The 24,748-nt window shown below is 35.3% G+C and overlaps 1 protein-coding gene across 5 annotated transcripts in view; it reads left to right on the top strand.

The window, feature by feature from the left end:
• RGS12 (regulator of G protein signaling 12) overlaps positions 1-24,467 on the top strand; it is a 91,856-nt gene extending 67,389 nt beyond the window's left edge. Inside the window, exons 11-18 of one of the 5 annotated variants that reach the window (XM_026064606.1) lie at positions 1,637-1,837; positions 2,855-2,928; positions 5,695-5,821; positions 6,761-6,857; positions 8,443-8,522; positions 9,026-9,179; positions 11,872-12,489; positions 24,063-24,467. In XM_026064606.1, coding sequence (XP_025920391.1) covers positions 1,637-1,837; positions 2,855-2,928; positions 5,695-5,821; positions 6,761-6,857; positions 8,443-8,522; positions 9,026-9,179; positions 11,872-12,489; positions 24,063-24,427 — 1,716 coding nt within the window. In that variant the 3' untranslated portion in view covers positions 24,428-24,467. Of the gene's footprint in view, positions 1-1,636; positions 1,838-2,854; positions 2,929-5,694; positions 5,822-6,760; positions 6,858-8,442; positions 8,523-9,025; positions 9,180-10,334; positions 14,008-24,062 lie in introns of those variants that run through there. The other 4 variants (XM_026064603.1, XM_026064602.1, XR_003253307.1 and 1 more) reach the window with 4 other exon arrangements.
• The last annotated feature ends 281 nt before the right edge of the window (positions 24,468-24,748 follow it).

A 24,748-nucleotide genomic window follows, 5' to 3' on the forward strand; every position in this document is an offset into this window, starting at 1 on the left:
ATTTTAGAATATAGAAATGCAATAGCGTTTGTGTTCGTATATTGTTTCTTGTTTTGTCCTTTTATGAGAAGGATATCCTTTCCATCCTGTCTCCTGTCAATCCTAACTTTAAGCACCAGTAAACTTCTAGAATAAAAGTTTGCCTTTCTAAGGGAGCTACCTGCATCTCTTTATTATAAATAGTGCACTCCCTCTACCAGAGCTTTGAGAGCCTATTCTGAAAAACTGCATGTTATAGCTTTTCCTCTGCTTGACCTGTACTCAAGCTGTGTTAAGATGATTTCTATGCTAGCAGTGTCTGTCTTGCTTCTTTCCTCCTCATTTCTTTTACAACTGTGAGTTTTTCTTCTTGACATTGTGACTTAGCTCTGCTTCTAAAATTTGATAAGAGAGAGGTAGAAAATTTCTCAGCAACCCTGTGATTTTGCGCTAGCACGTAGGGAAATAAGTAGTGATGTTGTGATTTTAAACAATCAAGTTCTACCTTCACAGGGCAAAATTAAAATAGTATTAATTATAAAAAGTAAATGTAATATATAAAACTTATTTTAACTAGGCTAACACAGGGGAAGTATATAAAATGGAAAGTAATTTTAAAGGCTTTTTTTTTGTAGGCCTGTATATCCCTCTAGTTGACTGGATTCTATCAACTATGTRTATTTTGCCTGCACTACAAATGTTGGTCAGGGAAGTAAGCATGGCAAAGTCATGTTTATTTCTGTTGCAGCAAAGTCATATCTTAAAAAAAACAAAAAAAAAACAAAAAAAACAAACCCTCCCTAAAACAACAACCTCTCTTTTCTCTCCCGCTCCAACTGATTTGAGTCAAAAAGTTGTTGGGATTTGGATGAGAGGAAGCAAGTACAATAGAAGAGAAAAAGTAAAATGAATACCCTAAAATAATGTTGGAAATAGTATTTTGGTAGTGTCCTTTTAAGTTATAATTGAGCTTTTCATTAAATTTTCAAAAAATACTTCTGGTATTTTGTAGTAGGGTTAATGCCTGTGACATTAGAATAAAGATTAAGATTGTACCCTGTACCCATAACTGATTAACACTATACTTTTTGTTCCCTTTAATAAAGAAATGCATGGTTATCAAGTGAATTATTGTAAGATTTTAATTTCTCTGTGGGATATTCATATGTGTATCATTTAGATTATGTTACAAGAAGATTAAGTGTTGTTTGAAGACTTTTAAAGGTGTTCCTCATCACCAAAATGCTTTGTTGATTTATAATGTCCAATGATAATTTTTACATCAGCAGAAAATTACTGAGTATGGACACTTGATTATCTGCAACTTAAATAAAATTTCATTTACTTGTTACGCTTTTTGATTAGGTGTTCTATTTTACAGCTTGAGAATCTTATAACCTGTCTTATCCACTCACTGTCAAAAACTCAGCAATTCTAGAAATCTGTTTAGTTTGTGCAGTGCTGCTATCTTTGTCTAAAGAGTTTTTTCAGTATTTAAATTCATCTGATATTTTTGATATTCTGAAGAATTACTAAACTGTAAATATTGCTGAAATTATGCTTCTTGGCTTAGTTTGGTTTGTACAGATTCTAAATGCTTATGCATATTCCTAATTTTCCCATTGGGTGTTGATTTTTCTTTCTTTTTTCTACCAAGTCTGAAGCCTCTAGATTACCGGCATTTGTACCAGATAAAGAGAAATCCCCAAAATACTGCTCTGTAAACCTTCCAGATGGTTCGTCCAGCAAAATGGTTGTTAAATCCGGATTCTCCATCAAAGAGATGCTATCTGGACTCTGCGAGAAACATGGCATTAACATAGCTGCAGTGGATCTTTTTTTAGTTGGAGGTGACAAGGTACTGCATATTCCTGTGCTGTTTTTTGTTGTTTTTTTTTGTTTGTTTTTTTAAAGACTGTGCAGAGTTATTTTACTAATAAGGAATTCTGATCTCTCGATAGTGATACATATCTGCCGGTTCTACTTACAGCTTTGCACTGGCAATAGTACGTTAGTTGAAGGAGAATGTTGGTCAAACCAGTACTGAAGTACTGTGACCAGTCAGAGTAGCCACATTACAAAAAGCAGAGGTGAGCTTGTGACAAGGATTGCCTTAAAATAATAGCTTGATTTCGGTATCTAGTCAACGTAGTTTGTCCAGGGGAAGGGATAAAGCATACTTAATAAAATATATCAACATGGAAAACTGATAGCAGGTCTTAGATGGTACTTCAAAAGAGCAAATAAACGTAATGTCACTCAGTTGTTCAAAGCTAAAACAAGATGAATTCATGCTAAAATTAAGGTGTGTATTTTAATATGGAGGAAAATTATCAGCAGTTTACCTTGACAGGAAGTGATGGGTCTCATTCCAACAGAAGTATCTGTGGTTCAGAGGGAAGCTGTGGATGTGAAGCAGATTTATTGTCTTTAGTTTGTGGTGGAGATCACTCTAGATGATTACAGTGACAGAAGTCAATGAGTGTACAATGTGCCTACTCTTTTAAATCTTTTAACAACTGTTAATTTACAATATTTTCTAAAGTATCATTCTATGTGATCGTTTATTCAAGTTGAAGGGTCTAGGCTTGGTTTAAAATGTTGAGTTCCAGAATACTGCTGACTGCAGTGGAAGTTGAAGTTTGGTCATTGTCTCACAGGCTTCTGCTCTGTTAGAACTAACCAGGGAGAAGTACACCTTAATCATGTTGCTTATTGTAAATTAATATACACTAGAATACATACAACTTATATTAATAATTTTCTTTCTTTCTGAGTTATCTGAAAAGCTTTTCTAATCATGCAGCTCTTCTTTGCTGCATATTTTAAAATCTATTTGTTCTCTGTTCTTCTGTTTCTGCCATGGGATCTTTAGCCACTTGTACTGCACCAAGACAGTAGCATCCTGGAATCTCGGGACCTACGTTTAGAAAAACGCACTTTATTTCGGTAAGAGTCAAAAATACTGTCTTTTCATGCTCTTTGTTGCCTCTAGTTTTTGTAATTGGACTAATGTAGTTTCTGAGTTACCTGTGCAGCAAAACAGCAATTAATACAGAACAGAATTTGTCTGAATTCAGTAAATAATCCAGTTAGCCATGCAACATCTTAGATTGCAATCCAGAATCCAGCATTAGGTATCTAAGGTTCCCATCCATTGTATAGGCACATTAGAAGAAACAGCTGATAGTATCAAGCAGAAGCAGCCTGATGTGAAGGTGGATGACCCAGCATTTGTAATTGAAAATGATTACCGTGTCTTGTGGTTAACTCTCAGTTTGGGATTTTTGTTAAGTATAAGCACATGTCCATTTTTAGTCTAGATTGCAATAAAACTTAAGCCAGAGGCAGGGATTCAGCGTGGGGATTCTCTGAGTGTACATAGGTGCTTAAGTCAGACATTCTGCCTAAATTCAGGCACTAGGGTCCCTTAGATTCTGAGCTAGCTACTAAGTGCTGTCTCTACAGGTAATGGTAAGATTAAGGTATTTCTAAAAGATAATTCAGATCAGGACGACCAGACTAAGGATCAATGGGAGAAATGTGGGTCCCCAGCGACATTTCCAACCACCTAGAGCAGCTCATTGTGAGTTTTCAGTGCTGAAAAAGGAAGCTTTATGGATTGCTCTCTTGGATACAAGGGTAATTTAGGTGCTAGGTGAACATTTAAATGTTTTTATGGTGTCAGTGTCTTAACTGCTCAAGCTGGTACAATTGTGAACAAGCATATAGAACAGATCTGCAGGCCCAGAGGAAAGCTTCGTGTCAAAAAGAGACATGCCTACTAGATTGAAGCAGCACAAGAATGAGATGGAAATTGATTTGTGGGCCTCCTAGTCTAATCCTAAACACCCCAATAAAAAATGTAGCCTTTATGATTAAATAGATTGTTCCCATTCCATTACCTGTAATTATGTGCCTGACTGGCACATTTCGGTAGGTCTAGTTCTATAAATAAAAGTTCATCTGAGCATAGATTTATAGCACTGAATGCTAAACAAGTCAAAGTTATTAAGATGAACATATTAATATATAATATAATGCATTATTATATGTTACAATTATATTTCAAAACCATGTTTTTCTTTTATTTGAAAATTCTAGAACATTTTAAATGTTTCTAAATTCTAAAAGTCCCAACTAACATTACGAAAAATGTTGAAATAATTATTTTAGGAGAAAGTTGTGAAGCGGAATGTGTGTGATCACAGCAATCACTCAATTCTGTTCTATTTGATTAATTTTATTACATTATTGGCTGCATTTTTTAAGTGAATAAAACATATTTTGTCAAGCATTCTTACTTTTAGCTTCATATTACTTTTCTTTAGGAAGTAGGCTAGTTTCTATGTAAGGGTACTTTAAAATTATGAATATGGTATAACATATTCAATTTATAAATTGAAACTAAGCAGCCTTTTATTAAGGTGTGTGTTTGTTCAGTTGCCAAATTAAAAAAGAACTTCAAAYAGGCTGCACCATATGTTACTTATGTGTTAATTAAAATTTAGAAATGCTCTACCTTATTTCTTTCTGTAGATACACACCATTTTGGCAAAAACACTTAAATATTTGGAATTTTTTCCGTCGTAATACAAATACAATGTGGCAATACTCAGTTGTGTGAATGTCTGTTACTTCTGTGTCAATTAGCAGTTAATCATTCAAACTGATTATTTCTATTTAGTAGGTGTTGTGTGCTAAAATATGAAAGATGAAGTTTCAGCAATTTGGTTTTTTGTGGAAGGGAAGAATCAGTGAGACTAAAGATCTTGTATTTAAGTAATTTGCGTGAGAGAAAAGAAGGGTTTTATGTTTAATTGTGACTGACAAAATCACTAATAATTTTAATTTCTTCTGGTGATGTCCATTTCTTCTGTGAAAGTTCTGTTACTCGTCAGCCTGCCCTTGTTTGCATCCTGTTGTGCCGTTATAGTCAAACATGGCCGTTACGGAGGAATCTTGGCACACCTGAAGAAGAGCAGTGAAAAAAGCTAGGCCTAGTTCTGTGCAGGGAAACGGATGTAAATGGAATAGCTTTTTCCTTTTATTTTTTATTTTCCTGGTTCTTTGCTATTTTGATGAAGTGATGTGAAATGGCATAACAGGCTCTGAAGCTGCTTAAATTCCAAGTGAATCTCTCTTAAAGCTTTTCCATCTAGGTTTCTCTTACAGCAAATTCTTGTGATATGGTAGCATCTAGTCAGAAATTATCATTATCTGAAATTCCATTGTATTTGTTCCTGTATTTAAAAAAAAAAAGAAAAAAAAAAGGTTACTGTRAAAGCCCATCTCCACTAATTGAATTATAAATTGCAGGTCTGTTTTGTGACAGTGAGAAGAAATATTTTTCTTGCCTCCATGGCTATAGAAAAGGCATGAAGTGTCTGCAAGTGTTCCAGTAACACAGTGGTCAGAGCAATCTCATTGGAAATGTGGAAGTGCTAGAGAATGGATTCAATTGGTCTAAAGTGTCACCGTACAATTAGGTTGGCTCTTGACTTCACTTAGCGCTAGAGAATGAAACAGTGGAGGTTTTATTTGTATTGAAAGTGCTTTGCATCTTCAGGTTAGGATGGATTTGTATTAGTTAAGTTGCAGTATATGCAGGGTCAACAGCTTTTACTTTATTTAGCTGTATATTGCATTTATATATTTTCTATATTTTATATATTGGAATAATTTATACTTATCGTGACAACTGATATGTTTCAGGCTGGATCTTGTTCCAATCAATCGATCAGTCGGTTTGAAGGCTAAACCCACGAAACCAGTAACAGAGGTCTTAAGGCCTGTGGTTGCAAAATATGGTTTAAATCTTAATGAACTTGTGGCAAGACTAGTAAGTATCTTTTGATGTAATTCAATCTGTAATATTTATTGTCTGGAGAAGAGCATATGATAGTACTAAAATTTTCTTATCTTTATAATTAGGCATTCAAATGTGTATATATGACTATGTGCTGAGATGAAAATGCATAATAGTCATAATCATTTTGCTTAAGAGTAGCTACCCTAAGGCTTTATTCTGCATCTGTTTTATCTTCTCATTCACAATAAATCCCCCATCCTAAATAATGCAGCCTGAACATAAATTCTTCCAGGGCCCAACATTTCCATCTTTTAGCCAGAGAGAGTTGCTTGAGATTAGTTAAAGCTATTGTTCCGTTATCCCAAGAATCATGAAAGTTGCATCAAGTCCCTTTGCAGACGATTTCTGTGAAAGCAGCCTGACTCAACTTGTTCACTACTACTTTCCTAGCATTTTTTCTCCTGAAATATCAGGTAATGGGAAGTTGCTTCTGTGATATTTCTAGGATGTGTACTGTCTTGGCTGCACCAACCCACATTTTTCAAATGCCTGAAAAACATGTTGGTATGAGATAATTTCATTTAATGAATTAGAAAATTAACAAATCGGTGTATGGACACTTTAGAATACAGAATAATCTCAAACTTCCTCTGAAGAGAGTGATTTGCTAAACACATGCAATAATAGTCTTAGACTATTTGTGCATGCTTGCAAACTGATTTCACCTCCTTCTATCTTCTTTTCCCCTGAATACCATTCTTCTCACATGAATGGGTTATATTCATTGCAATCAAGGCAATTTTACACACTCTTGGAATAAACATTTTTGGAAAGGTAGAAGAAGGATTCATTGGTGCTACACTATGTAAAAATACTTTGCTAATTTTCTGTTAAAAAGTGTCAGACTGCATAAAGTTGCTCTGAAAACAGCTCTTTCTCTATTATATACAAACTGTGATCCGACTTTAGAATGGTGAGCAGGAACCACTTGATCTTGGTGTCCCTATATCTAATCTGGATGGTCAGCGGGTTGTTCTAGATGAAAAAGAGCCAACAAAGGGTAGAGGTAAGTTGGCAAAAAAGCTTTTATTTATGATATCAAACCAGTTTCATGAAGCCTGAATTTGATTAATTTCTTCTATGGGTGCAAAAGTGAGGTAAATGGGGGTTAGGATTGGGTATGTCACATCTAGCATATATATTTTAAATAAAATGGAGTACAGTTTCTAAAGATTAAAGTTTAAATTCATCTATCAATACCAAATACTTTACTGTTGTTTTAAGAAATTTTGTGCATATTATACTAATATAATAACTTGATATTATAAAAACTAGTAACTTGAATATTCTACTTGCATTGAAGCTTAGATGCATACACAGATCTAGAGACATAGTGCCTAGTGATAATAATGAGAATAAAATGCCAAATAACTTCTGTGAATTTGGCAGTTAATTCATTAAAGACTTTCTGCATGCATAGGACAGATGCAGTTTGGGCAGCAACTATATACACACTACTGGGATAAACCCCTTCCTTAACATGAGAAAGTAGCAGAGCCCACATCTCCAGTTTGTAAGCTATGATTTCTGTAAATAATACCAAAAAGGATATAATTTGTGATTTCTCTGGACAAAAGCATTTGTAAAATAGAAGTTGAACTAAACTCAGTTCATTTCAGATCAACTTCTGAACAGCTAGAAGACAATCTTTTGTCACAATTAACATGTGCTAGATTAATGTAAGCAGCCTTGGGAGTAAAGGTTCAATTTCATTAGGAGCTATTTTTATAGATACAGAACACTTAGTTTTAAAAATGAAATTAGATTTGGTTAAATTAAATTGACTTAGAGCAGAGATCCTCTTTGAGCAAAGGAGAATTATTGAGGAGAATCAGATTTGTCATTTTTCCAGGAAGCAGAACCAATTGTCATTTCGAAAAGAGATTATCAATCTAAATATGCTCAAAGATAATTAGTTTAAGGATTACAAGTGAAATTGTAATCATATGTACTCCCAGCTGTTATAAAAGCCAAAATCATAGAGGATCATTCTAATGCTGGGCTGATTCTGCAGCAGCATATCAGTGAAAAAGGGGCAGGATTATGTGTTCGAGGCTTAGGTCAGTATATTTGTTGTAGGCAGATGTAAATTGAAGGAGCCATTTAGCTGCTTACCAGTAGACAAGGAGGATATGGCAATGTCCAGGAAACAATTGATGCACAAAACAGAAGAGATTCAGCGTGACCTTTCAGTGGCCTTTTCTGATGAAAAAAAATTATTATTTTTTTCATTTAAGCTGGGTATTCTAAATTTGAGAATTACAAAATGTATTATTAGCTGAGCTTTTAAAAGTTATTTGACCTAAATCAACAGAAAATTTAGAAGAATTTAAGTGGAGCTACAAAATCTTTAAAATTTATAAGCATTTCCAGTATTAGGAAAATTTGAAGATGAGTGGGAGATTCTGGTAGCTTTCGGTTGAAAAGTGTTGGAAATGTCAACTGTGATCACTGTTTATTTTCCAGATACACCTTTGGGAAATTTTGTAGCAAAAAAATAAATAAATCTGTTTTGTGTTTCATTGTCACTTAAATATTAATTATTTGGAAAATTACAGATTTATAGTTATAGAAGGTATATTTATGTTCAGTGTTTACAGATAAACAAAAAGGTGCATCAGTAAAACAGAGTGCAACTGTAACTACTTCTTCAAGAAATCAAGTATCTACTGTAAGTCTTCTGCAATGATTTTTGTCCCTTAGATCATCTTTTATTTTCTACTGGAATCCTATACTAAGAGCTGCATTCATCCATGATTTTGAATCTGTCAGATTATGTAACTAGATTGAGTATAGTTAGAATTCATCCATTATTTTTCCACTGTCATCAGCCTTTATCTGTGGGAATTTTGTCTTCATGATGAATCGGACAGCTCTTTCACTGTTTTATATTTGTTATTTCTTGTCTCATTGGTTTATCTTTATTAAAAATGTTTGAATTACTCTGAAATTCAAGGGCCTTTCTGTAAGGTGAATTTTTCAGAGTAAGTTATTATATTTGTATATGCATTTTCGGGGAGTATTGTGGCAAAATTTTTTAGCAATAATAAGCTTAAACTATTTGCTGTGGTGTTGTTGGAGAAATGGTTTTCAGAATAACTTCTATTGACTTAGATTATGTACAAATGATAGAGCCTAAATGTAAGTAGTACCTTAACTTTCCTTCTAATACAGGGAGAGGGAAGAACTCTAGGAAAGTCTAATTCTATCAAAATGAAAGGCGAAAATGGAAAAAATGCTAGGGATGTCCGGCTGTCAAAGAGAGAAGACTCTATTGCAAAGATTGGGAAAAAAAAATGTCAGAAAATTAATTTGGATGAAGCAGAGGGTATGTGAACTTTTTAGTTTATGTAATAATGTAAATATTCTAGAAAAAATGGTAATTCTATTTCTGTGTAGGAAAAGATACCATCTATCTAATACTGCATTGTGAAAATCATAGTCATGATCCTTATATTTTTGTTTGCTATTATGTTTGAACTGTAAAGGTTTTAAAGCTGAAGGTGAAATTTTAAGAACACCTAAAAGCTAGACACTAGAATTTGTTAGGCACCTAAAGATATACGGAGGTGCCTAGGGGCATTTTCAGGTGCGAAAGTTACCTGACTCCTGGTGAAATCTAAAGGAACTAGTTACTTAATTACATTTGAATATCCTATTCGATACCCTTTGCAGTTTTACAAGCCAGGTAAAAACTTGCCTTTCTGTTCACCTTTCAAAAGCCCCTTATGTGGGTGAGATTCTGTAGCTCACCGAAAGGCATCCTGAACAGTCGGCTAGGCCCTAACTGACTCAGGTGAGAGTTTTTGAAAAACTTAGCTAAAGTGTATGATAGGCAGGTTAGTACAATCTGATGACTGTGGAGGAGATGCGATGGGCAGGAGTGAGATTGGTTTACATTCAGTAATTGATCTGAAAAGGTGCTTAGAAGCAGAGATAGGCAAAGGCTTTATTGGTAAGCTTTTCTGTTCGGAGTCATACTTTTACCTCCAGTTACATCTTTTTAGTTTTGGTGATATCACTGGAAATGAACTTGAATGAATTTGTTTCCTCACAGAAAGTATATCCATGGGAGAAGGAGGAATACTAACTGTGTAACTGTAGAAATCTTGACACACTACCCTCTGCCCGAGAGGATTAACTGAAGCAATTGCCTGTCTTGCCAGCTTCCCCATTTTGCCCAACAGAAAACACAAAGGGCATATTTTACCCACAGATTTAAATGTTCCCCTGATGTCACCAAATATGCATATCCAAAGTCTAGTTATGCATGGTTATACAGCATATTAATTTTTATCTATGAATAAGTGTCTACTGCCTGAATGAGAAAAATGCTATAATTAAAACCTTTATTGCAAAATAGATGTTTGTTAACATGTAAGTGTTATTACAAAATATTAGTGTATTTTAAATTATTTTTTCTGTTGCTTGCTCTTTTGTTAACTTGTTTTCTATATTTTAATATTTTCATTTTTCTTCCTAGGGCTGAGTAAATCATTAACATAATTTGAAAACTTCAGAATGCGAGGCTTTCACATTTTATTTTGAATTTTGTGAAATTTGTCCAAGTTTGGAAAATACTTATCAAATGTTGTAGATTGTTTTTTAATGAAAAACCTGTTCTATGAAGTTTGAAATTTCAGAAAGGAACATTTTTGTATGACACATTTCAGAATGTTGCATGTTTTAATATGCATCCTGCCATTTTGCAAAACTTTGGCAATAAGAAGCGTTTTGAAGCTTCCATCTTGGCACATTCAGATTTTATGGCATTTGACAAAGCATGTTAAAAAATCATTTTCACAAATATGTTGCAGAACCTGCCAAATATGGTTAGAGGGTTATAAATAAGGTCATACAATACAAGTGTAAGTGTATGACTTTATATTATGCTAAGTTAAAATTGATGCTAATATCCAGTGCTTTTTTTTGTAATGGCTTTTGCTTCAAACAGTGTTTATAAGCTGGATTGAAAGTATTGATTTTGATTCATCTGTTGGAGATGACCTTTTAAACACCTTTAATATTGCATAGTCTCAGTGCTCCTTTCTTGAAAAATGAGGACATGCAGAGACCCTATATTATGAGTTACATATTTTTTTATATTTAGATGATTGGTACCAAAGAATTAGCTTATTTTTCCAATGCTTCTTTTTTGAGGAGTGGTATAATTCTTGGCTTATGACTGAAAAGTTTCTTGTTGCCAAGTTTTGAGGCTTTCTCGACAGAGTGATGAATTATTAAAAGTATTATTTATATATATAGAAACATATTAAACTATTGCACATCACTAAGGACATGATCAGAAAATCGCTTCTAATTGTGTTAAAAACTTCATAAAAAAGCCCTGCCCCATCACTCTTAGTAATGGCTCCTTTGATGGTTATTGACTATTTATGTGCTATTGATTCACTGCAGAGCAAAGTAAAATGGGGTTACTTAAATCATCATCTGATCATGCCCTGTGATGATAAAATCCTGGATTAAAACTACAMTATGAATTGAATTTAAAACTGTGATAAAATATTAGTAAACTGAGAGAAATTCAGTATAACAAGGAAGTCTTCAACATTCTGAATCTATGAACTTTCAGATGGCATGGCTATTTTTGAGTTAAGATGGGTAAAACCCATCCAGAATATAAAGAAGTGCACGCGTTGTCAGTGTGAGACCAGAGCCTTGTTTTGTATAAAGAATTAAAAAAGCCTGTGTGTGTAAAGATTTATTAAATGCATAAAATAGGAAATAAAAATAGAAGATTTGTTCAAGGCTCAGTGAATTGCAGCTGTTCTAAACTGCAAAACTCCTCTTACAATAGCAATCCTGATGGTCTTAATTATAGTGATGCTAGTGAACATTGCTGCAATTGAAAAAGTTCCTAATTAACATGGGATCTTATTTCAAGGCAGCATTGAAAGAATTGAAGATCTTCATGGAAAATAAATGTGCTGAAAATTTACGTTTTAATGGCATTGCACTTTCTGACAAAAACTTGTCAATTTTGGGTTTTTCCCCAATAGAATTTTTTGAACTCATATCCAAAGCTCAAAGTAACAGAGCAGATGACCAACGTGGACTGCTAAGGAAAGAAGACCTTATTCTGCCTGACTTTCTTCGTTTACCACCCACTGGACCAGAACCATCCTCATCTACTCCAGCAGGCCCTAGAGGCCTCAACAAGAGAGTTTCAAAAAATGATGGCAAGGATGGATGTACATCACCAAGTGGAAAACTGGAGTCTGTACAAAACTATAATGAAAATTCAGTTAAGAAAATGGGTTACTCGGAAAATAAACATAAATCTGCTTTGACAGCAGTCAACAGTCAGAAGACTTACAATGTTCCTTTTAGTACCACATTGTCTCCAATTCCACATGCACAGGAAAACAGTACAACAATATGGAAAAGGCAATCAAGAGAATTACAAGCTGAAGGCATACAGATGGTAGATGATGAGAATGTGGCAGACTTGACTCTTGTGGCTGAAGGAGATATTAGTAGCCCTAACAGCACTTTGCTGCCACCGCCGCCGCCAACACCACCATCAGACATCAGTAAGCTCACAGAAGCCAACTATCCACCCCCAACTCCTTTTGCAGGTAATCAGGAAAAATCTGGATATGAAAGATCCAATTCAGGTATTTCTAGATTTTAATAGTCTTTCCTTTCATGTAAAACTACTTTTCTCTGGCACTGTTAATCAGTATTTGGCACCCATTAAAACAAGAAAGAAAACTCTCTTTGCACCTTAATTTTTTTATAAAAAAAGATTTTCATTGCCTTAGTCTATGTTAACAATAATATTTCTGGTTGCCTTTAAAAATGTACTTTTAGTTGGATTTGGCATGTGGCCAAAAATGGACACGTGCAGACAAACCTTTAAAATACATCCATATGTTGTAATTATCTTATTCTTTCCCAGGGAGTACAGAACAGGATATCAGCATTTTGAGCTGCAGAGCACTGGTGCATTCCAGATTTTCCGATCCATTTGTCATAATGAGATACATGATTAGGGCCTGGAAGTTTAAGTGCTTTAGCAGGAACACTAATTATGTGTTGAAAATTGCAGTACTGTTTATGATTAAAATTTGAAATGGCTAAGCCTTAATTTTAAAAAATATTTCTCTAATAAATTAGATATTTGTGACTAAAAATAAAAATGCTARTTTTTTTAATCCATACTTTGCTACCCAGAGTAATAGGTTGCATTTATCACACCTTTGCCCAGAATATTCACATGTGAAATAGCTTTTTCTATTAGATCATTTTAAAGAAAATACGTGAATTTGTTCAGGATGCAAGTTTCGCGGTCTAGCAATATCACAGAGCAATATTAGCCCAAGAGTGAAGTGTGGAATTTCTTTATAAACACGGACTATAATAATAATTGCCATTACCAGAAACAAGAGTTTGAAGATGATGGGTGTTGTGACATTGACATTTTACAGTCATTGTACTGTACATTTTAATGTAAAATATAAGAAGAGGTATCTATGTGCTACATTTATTTTTGATGTTTCACACACATGGTGCCATAATTTGTATGATCACATTTCTTTGTGATGTGGGAATATACATTTTAATTATTTATCTTTTTACACAGAGTATTTGATACTGTTCTTTATCTGTATGGTTGATGATTTGTAAATACTTCTTTGATTGTTGGATGCTTATAAATGGCAATGCAAATTATTTCATCCTCTTGGTATTTTAAAAACAAATTCCTTTATTAGTAGTATTTGAGCAATGTTCTATAAACGCTACCACTTTAATTTCTGAAACTGAATATGGAACAGACTTGTAACCAGTGCCTACAAATACGAAACCACAAAATGTACTTCAGACCTATTGATGTGTGTATGCATAGATTTGTGTTGGTGTCCTTCTGATAATGTGACAAGTGTACAACATAGATATCAATTTGCATTTTTTTCAGTGAGAACTGTTAAAAAACCATTTGCACTTAAAAAACTTCATGAATTTACAATATTTTAATGCATGCCATACGTTTCTGTGTAACCACTGAACTGTAGCTTTCCCTTTTCTCACTTTCTACTTTTTACTTTGTAGAAATCTTTGTGTAGTTTTCACATGTATTTTGTATCTTTGTTCTCTCAGGAGTAATAAATTCTAGACCTAGTTATGCAAACTGGTTTTAAGCTTTGATTTTCTTCATTATTAAAAAAAATATTAAAACAAAAAACTCTCTCACTCCTGGATCAAGAATTCTGATTAAAATTGTTTTCTAATAACAAACAGATTAACAGGTATGAACTAGCAATTACTGTGAGGCAAAGTTGACAAATTAATATTTGTTAATAATTTAAATATCAAAGGGCAAATGCTGTCTTGAGATGCTGATAGGTCACATGTGAAATTCATCGCATTGACATGTGCACCAGAAGGCAGATAAGACAGGAGATTTCTTTTAAATGAGTCATAACAGGAACTCCTGAAGGGAGAGTCTTTTCTGTCTTTGGGGTCTTGGGCTAAACTTTATATTCATTACTCTTCTTCTTATTTTAAACTAAAGTAATTTTCCCCTGGTCTTTAAAAAATGAGCTGGTGATCTCAGTTCCTTTGGTGTGGAGTAACCAATATAACAACCTCTTTATCTGGCAGTCTTGCCTAAGAAATGAAGGGTTGGTGGGGCGCTGGAGATGGAACTACTCTTTTTGTTCTTAGACGTGGTCCTCCGTAATGATATGGTGAAACCTAATAAAATAAAACTATAGAAAAGCTTGTGGCACTGTCATCTAGGCCTTGCCGTGGTCTGAGGACTGCAAATGTCATTTTTCCAAAAGTCACGGCATTCCCACACAGCTGTGAGCCTCCATGAAAGAAAGTGAAGCAGTTTAAGTCCCTGTTGAAGTTCCCATTTTAAAGTCATTCAAACTGTTTCACAACAGATAACTAATAYCCTACATATTGAATTATTTTAGAATTTTTTTTACAGATTTTAATTTCATGTACTCCAAGTACTGGTGATTTTTTTTTATTTTTCTGCCATAGTCACCTGTGAGAGACCTTTAAGTAATCAAATGAAACTATTCTGCAAAACTAAAATCTTAGTTTCTCTTGGTTTTGTGACAAACCAGATTTTATCTTTTTTGAAGGAATTTTTTTTTTTTTAAAGTATGTAAAACACCTTCCTTCATTGCTACAATCTTGTTACATAGACTAACTATTTTACACTGTTTTCACAGTATATTATTTTATAGGAACTACATTCTACAAAAAAGCCCACTGTTTTTAATTTGGTTTTATGTGAACAAGTGGGCTGAAACAAAACTTTCCTATTTTCATGATTTCATGGAGTTTGCATGTAAAGCCTGTTCAGTAATGCGTAGTAATTATAACAATGAATGCTGGATACCATCTCCAGTCAATAATCAATTTTTAAAAAACTAAATTATTAATAATGATTTCTTTTTTAAGTGCTTTAATGGTTCTCCAGTCATAATCTCCTATCAATGGAAAATGCATTTTATTTAATTGGTTTATTAAATTAAAATGTAGGGGAAACAACAGAAGTTAATGACTGTGTAAATTGAAGTGATCTGTGACCTTGTTTAGAAATTGATATATAGGCAAATGCCACGTCTGCTTGTGCTACCTGTTGGGTTTCTGTATGTTGGGAGAAGGGCAGGGGTGACCAGCGCTTGCAGCCAGCGGGGCCGTGCCGGGGCCGGGTGCGCAGACCTCCTGCAGGGGCCGGATCGCCGAGGCGCAGGGTGATTTAGCAAAGCCAGGCCAATTCCCGTGGGTGTTTCCCGGTAAGGGGCAACTCTTGAGGCGTTTTCATCTGAGGTTCTAGAAAGCAAAGCGTGAATAATGGAAAATAGCATAACTGACATATCAAGTTTGCACTGCTCAGAGCTTTTGAGAACAATTTTTCAAACACTTACAGGTCTTAATCTTCTTGAGTATGTGAAGTAAAACAAATATGTTTATACCGTCCTGATAGTTAGCTATAAAGAGTATATTATTAAATAAGCTTATAATATAAGAATCTTTGTTTCTAACTGTGCTACTCATCAAGAGAAAATTTCTTTATTTTTGAGTGAGCCTACTATTTCTGGCAAACATCCCATTTTGAAAATCAGGGATTTCCGGAATCAGAAGGCTAATCCTGAATTGTGCTTGCTTCATATCTCTACATATACTGCTCTTAGTACCTGTCTGTGGCAGAAATAACTAATTAGTATGTGGAACAATTGGCTTGAAGTGAAGCACTGATTTTTGAAAGTGTTGAATTATTAATTTTTAACTATTGGCTTTAATCTTTTTAAACTGCATGGTATAATCTCGGTACTGTGGATGCTGCCCTCCATAGTCATAAGTTTCTCCCAGGTGGTTAGGTGTCTGCGTTATCCAGGTGAAGAACATCTGTCAGTGGGAGAGGCAGGTTTTCAAACCCATGGTCCCTTCTCAAGCTGCAAATATTGGGACAGAGGCCTTGAACTGGACTGTTTATTCTGTGATTTTCCACTGTGGCCAGTGATTTTTTCACTGTGGTTGTTGAATCTGCTACGAAGTAGGCAGGCATTTAGTCTGGGTTAGCAACTGGTCTTTTTCAGGAGGAATCTTTTCATGCTTAGGTAGGATAATTTGCAGTAATCAGGACTGAAGGTACACAGACTACAGATTTGATTCCATCAGGTTGTTCTTCCCTCTTTTATTACAAAAAAATCCAATTTATGCGTTTAGGATGAGAAATATACTTAAGATGAAATTACAGTCAATCGAATTATTGCCTACCAGGTAGGAAGGGACTCTTTTGCTTTGAGCAGATGTGTAGACATTTTGGATGCAGCAATCCACTGCAATAAAAACTTTATTCAAAACTCCCTTTTATAGGTACATAATATTGTTGGTTAAGATAAAAGAGTCAGCTAGGAAAAATAAAAATGTCGAACTCTCTGGAACTGCGTTTAAGTAATATGGCTATGAAAGGTAAAGAATGAATTTAGACTATATAAAGGGTTACTTTTTTTTTCTGAAGATATCACTTTTTTCTGACAATAGCAATATTTCTGAAGGTACGTTTCTGTAGTAGATGGGCAGCATTATCCTCAAAATAAACTTGCTTCCTTTCCTATTGGAAAGTACTCTTTCGGATCCTGGATAGTTAGTCCCCATGTTAGGATTTTCTCGTTGAAAGATTAGTTGTGCAGAAATCAAATGCAGGGTGGACTCAGAGCCTGGGGCTGGCAGTTGCTCTCAATGACATAAAAAATTCCCAACTGCTGTATTTTATTATTCACAGAGAGGTTGCAGTACACTGTAGCGAAGGGATAAACATCTGATCGTGTCAGCCATATTTCTGTGACTTTCGCTTTTTGGCTACTAAACTTTTCACTTTTAAGGGTAATGAATTCCAAGTGTAGTAAAGTTTGTGATAGGTAAAGAGACTAAATAATATTGTAAATATAACTTCAAAAAAGAATGCAAAATAAAGCCTTACTTTTGTAATAAATTCTATAATTTTATATATTTAATATTTTTCATAGTCTGTTATTCATGTAGCGTATTTTAGAGAAAATCCAGAGGTGTTTCCTATATAAATTAAGCACAAGAATGAAAACCTAAATGAAAGAAAAATTTAAGAAGAGAAAGGGATTATGATTAAAAGATGTAAAAGTAATGTAAATCACTATTTTTAACAAAGGCTGTTGTCCTGAAGGTAATTCTATCCTTTCTGGCTACGTGCCACTGTATTGGAGATAACTGGATTCTGTACCAATACAAAGAGGTGCTCCTGGGGGGCCGATAACACTCGGGCCAGAATGTGTTCATCCTTTCCTCAGCGACTCGTGATTACCTGGGAGGATTGCATGTAGTGCATGACTGAGATGGTGATAAATAAAGGAGAAGGAGGGATTTATGCTAAGAATAACAGCTGGGAAGTGAGGAAGGCCTTGAGGATAATTATTGGAGGTGTAAGCTCACTTGAATCAAACTGCGAGATACACGTTGTAGAGAGAACTAACAAGCGTATCACGGACTGGATGCGATGCTAGAAAAATTACTACCCCTMTTCTTTGCACCAAATGCACACAGGCCAAAACCAGGTCTATTCAAAAGCATTACTTACATTTGAAAAGGACTTAATAATTATTAGCCCAAATCTAACTGATAGCCCAGCTAAACCACATTTTAGAGTTTTTTAATTAAAAAAAAATAATGGCAGATTAAATTTAAACTGATTTAAGTAATTCAATCCATTAATAAGTTTCCCAACATATTACTCTCAGCAATAATTAAACCTAGTGTTACTAACTACAGAAAAAAAAAAAAAAGAGGAATGTTAACAATAAATCTGGAAGATCAAGCTGAGGACTGGATACTTGCAGACTACTGCAGGTGTGTTTCTCCATGTCTATTATTTGGAAAATACTCAGTTGAAATTTATTTCAATTTTAGTGGTAGAGAAACAGAAAGTTTAAGGAARTTACCCAAAGTTACTGGGGAACATACATCTCTGTCTGGATCAGCACTCAGGATTTATCTTACTCGTTCTTGGGCTGTTCCTGACTTCTCAACGACAGTGTGCGCAGTTGCCTACTGCAGCTCTTGTCACCGTGCAAGGAAGAAGTCGCTGCCGCTAACGAACAGTTTGCACTGTTTCCTTTTTTCAATTATAGGCTTCACTTGTGAGCAGTTCTAGTCGCGCAAGCTCCCTCTTTAGGTAACATTCAGAACGTCTTTCCAAATAATGTTTTTGTGCTTTGTTCTTCTTTATATGAGAGCAACGAAAGAATTCCTACCCACCTGGGTTTCTAAACTTACCACTACAAAGGTATTCCAGAACTTCCCGGGACAAAAGTGGATAGGGTAGCAAAGCCGACTATTGCTTCTTGGTAGAATAATCCATTTCCGAGCTTGATGCACTCACTGTTACAGAGTCTAATTTGAAGGCACCGAGCATATGGTTCCGTTGGTATTTAATCATACAAGTGAAATACAGCATATAATGTCAATTTTCCTTTGAAAAGATTAAGCTTAGCTGTAGCTAGGAGTTCTTTTATTAAATCCTTTACGTCCTCAGCATTGTATCAGTTAGAGGTAGAAGGAAGGATATATTTGAAAAGTATTTAACATGCAGAGTGATAAATCTTAAATGTAAAGTATCCTTTTCCCTTCCAAAGTGTGAGTCACTTTATAAATGTAAAAAGCACTTAACAACCAGTGTGACCAGTGCGTACTGTTTCACAACAGTTTAGGACAGGAAGTGAGAAGTATCTTTCCCAGAGTGAAAGTACCAGATTTTTTGTATCTTAGGGGATAGAGTTAGTGATCCTGAAATTTTTCCAGGACATCACAGTGAACACCCACAGCAGAGGTGACCTCAGCAAAGCTCCTTTTTCAACTCCCATGTAAATAAATGCCCTCTCACCCAGCACGTTRCCATCTTAACCCAGGTCCGTTGTATTGATTCAGAGACAGCAACAGGATCTGCCCAAACTCCAGCACTGAAGAACACACATCTATGATGTTGGACTGCTTAATTTTGGTGGTGCTAAATGCCGGTAAATTGTTCCTGGCAATTTAGGTGATTTCACATGAGTTGTAGATGAGCATTAGGAAACACTTCAAGCAGATTCTTACCTGATGTAAATCAGCACAAAAACATTAACCTGCAGCTCATTCTATTTAACTGAAAATCTGATTCTCTCTCTCTAACCTTTGCTGAATGCATGGTATAGCAATCAGCAGAGTATCCTTATTATCTTCCAATAAAACGCAGAGCCATGCATGTAATAAATGCTTTTGATGAGAATAATAGAATTTTAGCAAAACTAGAATACTATGTGAAATGATGAATCCATATGGAACAGGTGTCTATGTGGAAATGGCAGACGTTGGCAGAATTATGGAATAGAATTTAACCTTATGTCATATATGAAATCCACTCATTATGGACTTTCAAATACGCATAACTCCTCTCAGTGAAACTTAATAAACATCTGCTTATTTTTATAATAAAAATTAGAAATATGGTATGAATGGAAGTAGAACACGTATTGATCACTTAGAAGTAAAGCTGCTGAATTTTAAATCTGATCTAAATTATGCTTTAAGAAGTGAATCATAACTATAAAATTTTACACATTGAAAAGAAATGGATCTATTAATTATGGCATAGAAATAATATCACCACTTGCATTGCATCCATTGCAAGATGTTGTGGGTGGACCTACAAACCCAAGACATTTCCATTAGAGTTATGGTTATTTGACCCTATCATCTGCATGGATAGTTAATTCCTTTTCTGAAATTTCTGGGTTGTTTTTGTTTTTGTTTTTTTTTTTTGGTGATCTCTGCCCAGAATTTGGTCAAATGCTCCCATGGTCTTAAACTACTTGGAAGTAAAGGTAGATATCTTGCTTAGACCTTACTTAAAGCTTGATTTTATACAGTAGAAAAAAAATTCTCTGGGTGCCCTTTGTCTTCCTATGTAAAAACACCTTTCCACAATCAGAATTTTAAAATGAGAAAGCTTACACAAGTAAGTCTCCTTATCACACAAGTAATATACAAAATCTAGGTATCAGAAAAAGACAAATGTTGGTAAAGGAAAGCAGGAGATCACCCAAAATATTGCCTGATCATTACCTTTTAAAAAATACAGACCTGTACATATAGCCTTCTAAGTGTTCATTTAGCTGCAAGTGTGTAAAACAGCAGTTCTCCAGATTAAAGACTGAAGAAGACACGTATCATCTAATCTTTAAACCAGCTGGAACATATTAACAGGATCAGATGTACAAGGAAATTCCCCTAGAGCTCTATGCAGTGCTTAGCAGGCGAGTTGAAGATTACCTATAGACATGATTATGTTATTCCAGTCTGTTTGGAAATTATTCTGTGCAACTACTGCTGTAAGAACAGGCTTTCTTGCCCTTTGGAAGTTAGAAACTTGGACATATTAGATTCAGGAAAATGTAATATCATTCCTGACATGTTTTGTGCAAGGCAAAGCAATCTGCAGAGAAATCCAGGGACTTTTTCATCCCTTTAGTACAAGAAAAAGAAATGAAGAGAAATTTTATCTGTGGAAGCTCTCTACACTTTAAATAGTACCATGCATAGCTAAATCTGCTCAGATCTTTGTTATTTAACAAGCAAATATGGAAAGGAGACCAGTGCAGACTTCTTGTAGGCATCATTTAGGCCTCCGTTACAAGACTGCACTGAGTACATGCAGATCTTGAGTCTATTTTAAAACTGAAGGGATACACTTTTGTACAAGCTGCTTGTAGGAATCTCTTACAGTCTTCATACTTCCTTTGTAAATGCTTTGGCTTGAAAAACAAGAAAAAGCAGCATGTTAAATTACTTTTTCAGTGACTACACAGTGCTGCTCCTGAAATCACCTTCCTGTGTGACATCGATGAGACGGGATTTTTCTGCCCTGCCAGGAAAAGAGAAATCATCTGCACAGTGTTATTCTTTAGTAATTCCTTATTCTTCAGAACCAGTATTTTAGATAAGGCCTTCTGGGTTACTGTCCTGACTCTGGTAGTAATTCATTAGCTGCTTCAGGGGGATTGCACCAGCAATGGGCATTAATAGCAAAAACTGCTCATAATATGAATTATTCCTATCCCACTCCTCTTCAGATGGTCTTGCGTCCTGTGAAGCCTGAGAACTAACGTTCTGTCTTGCTTCTGCTTAGTTTGTATTAAGCTACTTGAAAGCCAAATTGCTTCATGTGGGGAGTCAATTGCACCATCATCCCAAAACTTCAGTGGCATTTCTTATATGTAGTTATAGAAAGTTATAGAAAGACCTAGTAACTAAATAAATACAGTAATACTTACAACTTCCATAGTGCTCCTCAGCAGGAGTTTTCAGGGACTTTGGTCAGTTGAACCCCATTAGTGGGGACCGTGTCTTCTGTGGAAACTGTTCCAGCTCAGCTCAAGTCAATAAACTACAATATCTTACTCCACCATAAAAGTTCTTTACGTTCAGTTGAAGGATATATTCTTATAATAAGACTACTAGAGGAATCATGCTCCGTCAATGCAAACTATTTGTTGTAATTTATCATTAATACAGCTTTTTAAAAAAGAGTATCTCTTTTAAGCCAACATGAAAGAAGAATCAGAGATCTTTCTCAAAGGACATCATAGAGCAGTAGATTAAAAAGATCAGGAAAACCATTCAGTACATTCATATAGAATAAACATTTTAGGATAGAAGAACAACATTTTACACCGCAGCCATACAAACAGGAGTTAAAATTAAGCTGATGTTCTGTTTGCAGTATTAAGGTATAAACATGAAGGATAATATAGCCCCATTAAAGGTTACTTGCAGCCTGGTAGGCTGGAGTTGTGCTGGGCTAGCAGGGCCGAGAAAGCTTTCTGCCTTCTCTCTGCAATTACTCAGCTGATTGTTTGGAGCTTGATCTAATTCCTTTGGACATGAAAAAGGCAAGCATTACTGACTTGGAATAGCCACATTTTTAATGCGAGGCTGCACTATAGCTGAAACACTAAAATGGTATTGCATCACTTAGAATATTAACTTATTTTCATTAATAAAAAATTTAACCTTTGTGCAAGCCCCAGAGTGATTTGAATGAAACAGATGAAATTTGCTTTTCTATTCCTTTTTAATTTCCATTCTATGCATTTTTCCCTTTCTCCAGATCAAAAAGTTCTTGATTATGATGATTATATGTTGACAATTATTTTTCTTAAAAATGCCAGAAGTGTACAGTTCACTTTATAAAACAAATACAAATAAAGGATTTCAAAGCTAGCTGTGGGATTTAACCACACAAGTCTCATGGGTTTGTGCTGCTAAATGTGCTAGTCAGACAGTTACGTGTACTGTGGCAAAAAGTTTTAAAAAAATTGTAGGTAAGGTATGTTACGTAAAATGGTATCTTTTAATAGCCTAGCTGATAGAGATGGAAAAAAAGGATTACATGTGAAATGGAAGCCCTGTCTCAGCTCTACTTTTGTGCCTTGAAAGTTTTTCTGTTTTTTCTTGTAGTTATATCAGTTGCTCTAATAATTTAGCGCTCTCTGCAAATTTTGCCACTTCATACTTTACATCATTACGGTGAGGGCACCTCCGCTACAGAAATCGTGTTGCTAGACATGGTGCAAAGCAGAGAGCAGCTCGTGCTCCAGCCTCCCCTCCGCGCTGCAGCTGCTGTAGCAAGTGCCTGGGGTTTGGAGCGTCATATCTGAAATGAAGCTAGCTGTTTTTCTGGAGCTTAGGGCCTTCCTCTGGGGTTAACCAGCCCCCCAGCTAGCCATCCCCGTTCTAAATATGATTGTTCCTGTTTTTACTAAGGAGAAAGTCATTTTTTGTGTTAGCTAAAGCATATCGACTTTTTTTTTTAATTTCTTATCTTCCATCTTATGCAAATCTTTGAATATCAAAACCAATATCTCTATTCCAAGGTGCTTTTTTTGCCACTACAGTATCTGTGAAAGAGGCAGCACTGGGAATGCGGAAAACTTGGGGTAGCAATGATTTTATATGATTAGTTCTAGAGAATAGGCCCAAATCCTAACAAATTGTGATTTTAGAAATGCTATTCCAAGGAGAAACTTCAAAGTTAAAAATCACATTTAACTCAGCATCATCACTGAGGTGTTTTTGAGTGTTTAAGTCTCTTCAACAAACTAAGCTATTTCTCATTTTCTTGTCCTATAAACGCTGGTCCGTAATTGCTGGATTGCAATTCACTACAATGAACACAAACTTCATGCCATCTTTTTGATTTGCTGGAAAAAAGATTTATCTGCTGGAAAAGATTACTCTCTAGCCAAGTAAAAGTAATACCTCAGTGGGGATCTGGTAGTGGAGGTCAATTAAAATCAAGGAACGTCTCCCAGTCTGTCCCACTGGAAGTTCTTTATTCTTCTTCTTTGGGTTTGGGTTTGCAGGTGTGAGATTTTTTGTTTGAGAGGTGTGCAAACTCATAGTAAATAACTATTTTTTAATGGGGGTTTTATCTATGCTGAATAATGCTAAATTAAGAAAGATACAGATTAAGATAGCATGCTTCTTTAAGATCCAGTGTTTAGTTAGCTACTTGGTATCTAAATAAGTCTCCTTGGTGGGGCAGAGGAATATCCCAGCTCACTATACTTCAGAGGAAGTTGTAATATTGAAAACTGCTAAAAACTAAAAGACATATAACTGTTCTGTTATTTTTTTTTAATTCTTCTGTTAGGTGCAAACCACAAAAAGAGAAAAGATTCGCAAGAGGCTTCAGGAAACGCTTGTGAGCAGACCTCTCACAAAACGAAGACCAGCAGAAGCATTAACCCTCCTGGCACGCGCGAGAAGCCCCCTAAGGAGCTCCCTGTGAACAGGATAATCGACGTGGATGGAGTCAAGCTGGAAGATGCTGGCACCCGCTCCTGCGATGACTCTGAAGGCAACCTCAGCTTTGAAGGCTACATCTCAGAGCTGAGGTCTTGCCAAGGGAGGATGAGGACTGGAGTTTATAGGACATCAGACCTTCCATCTCTGATTAGTGTCAAGAGTGAGAAAAATAAGGGCACGGAGAATCAATATAAAGCTACTTTTGTTTAAGTCTCTGTTTTCAGTTAAGAGCTCTGGTATTTTTGCCTGGCATCAGCAGCAATGGAGATATGCCTTAGGGAAATGCTTCTGCAAGTTGTAAGTTGTTTTCGGTACCCATTGCCTTCAGTGAGACTGCAGTCTGTTCCTGTATGGGTTAGAACCTGCAGAATGAAAAAATAGTATTTCAACAAAGGAACATATTTGTTTTTGTTCTCTTACTGTTTCTATGTCATTTTCCCTGTCATGATTCAATTGCACAGTGCAATTAAAATTATCGTGGTTTCCACCCCTATCCTTCAGTGTCTTTAATAAAGACAAACTCATTTTAAA

Source organism: Apteryx rowi, unplaced genomic scaffold (genome assembly GCF_003343035.1).
Source record: "Apteryx rowi isolate R43461 unplaced genomic scaffold, aptRow1 scaffold_22, whole genome shotgun sequence".
NCBI lineage: Eukaryota > Metazoa > Chordata > Aves > Apterygiformes > Apterygidae > Apteryx > Apteryx rowi.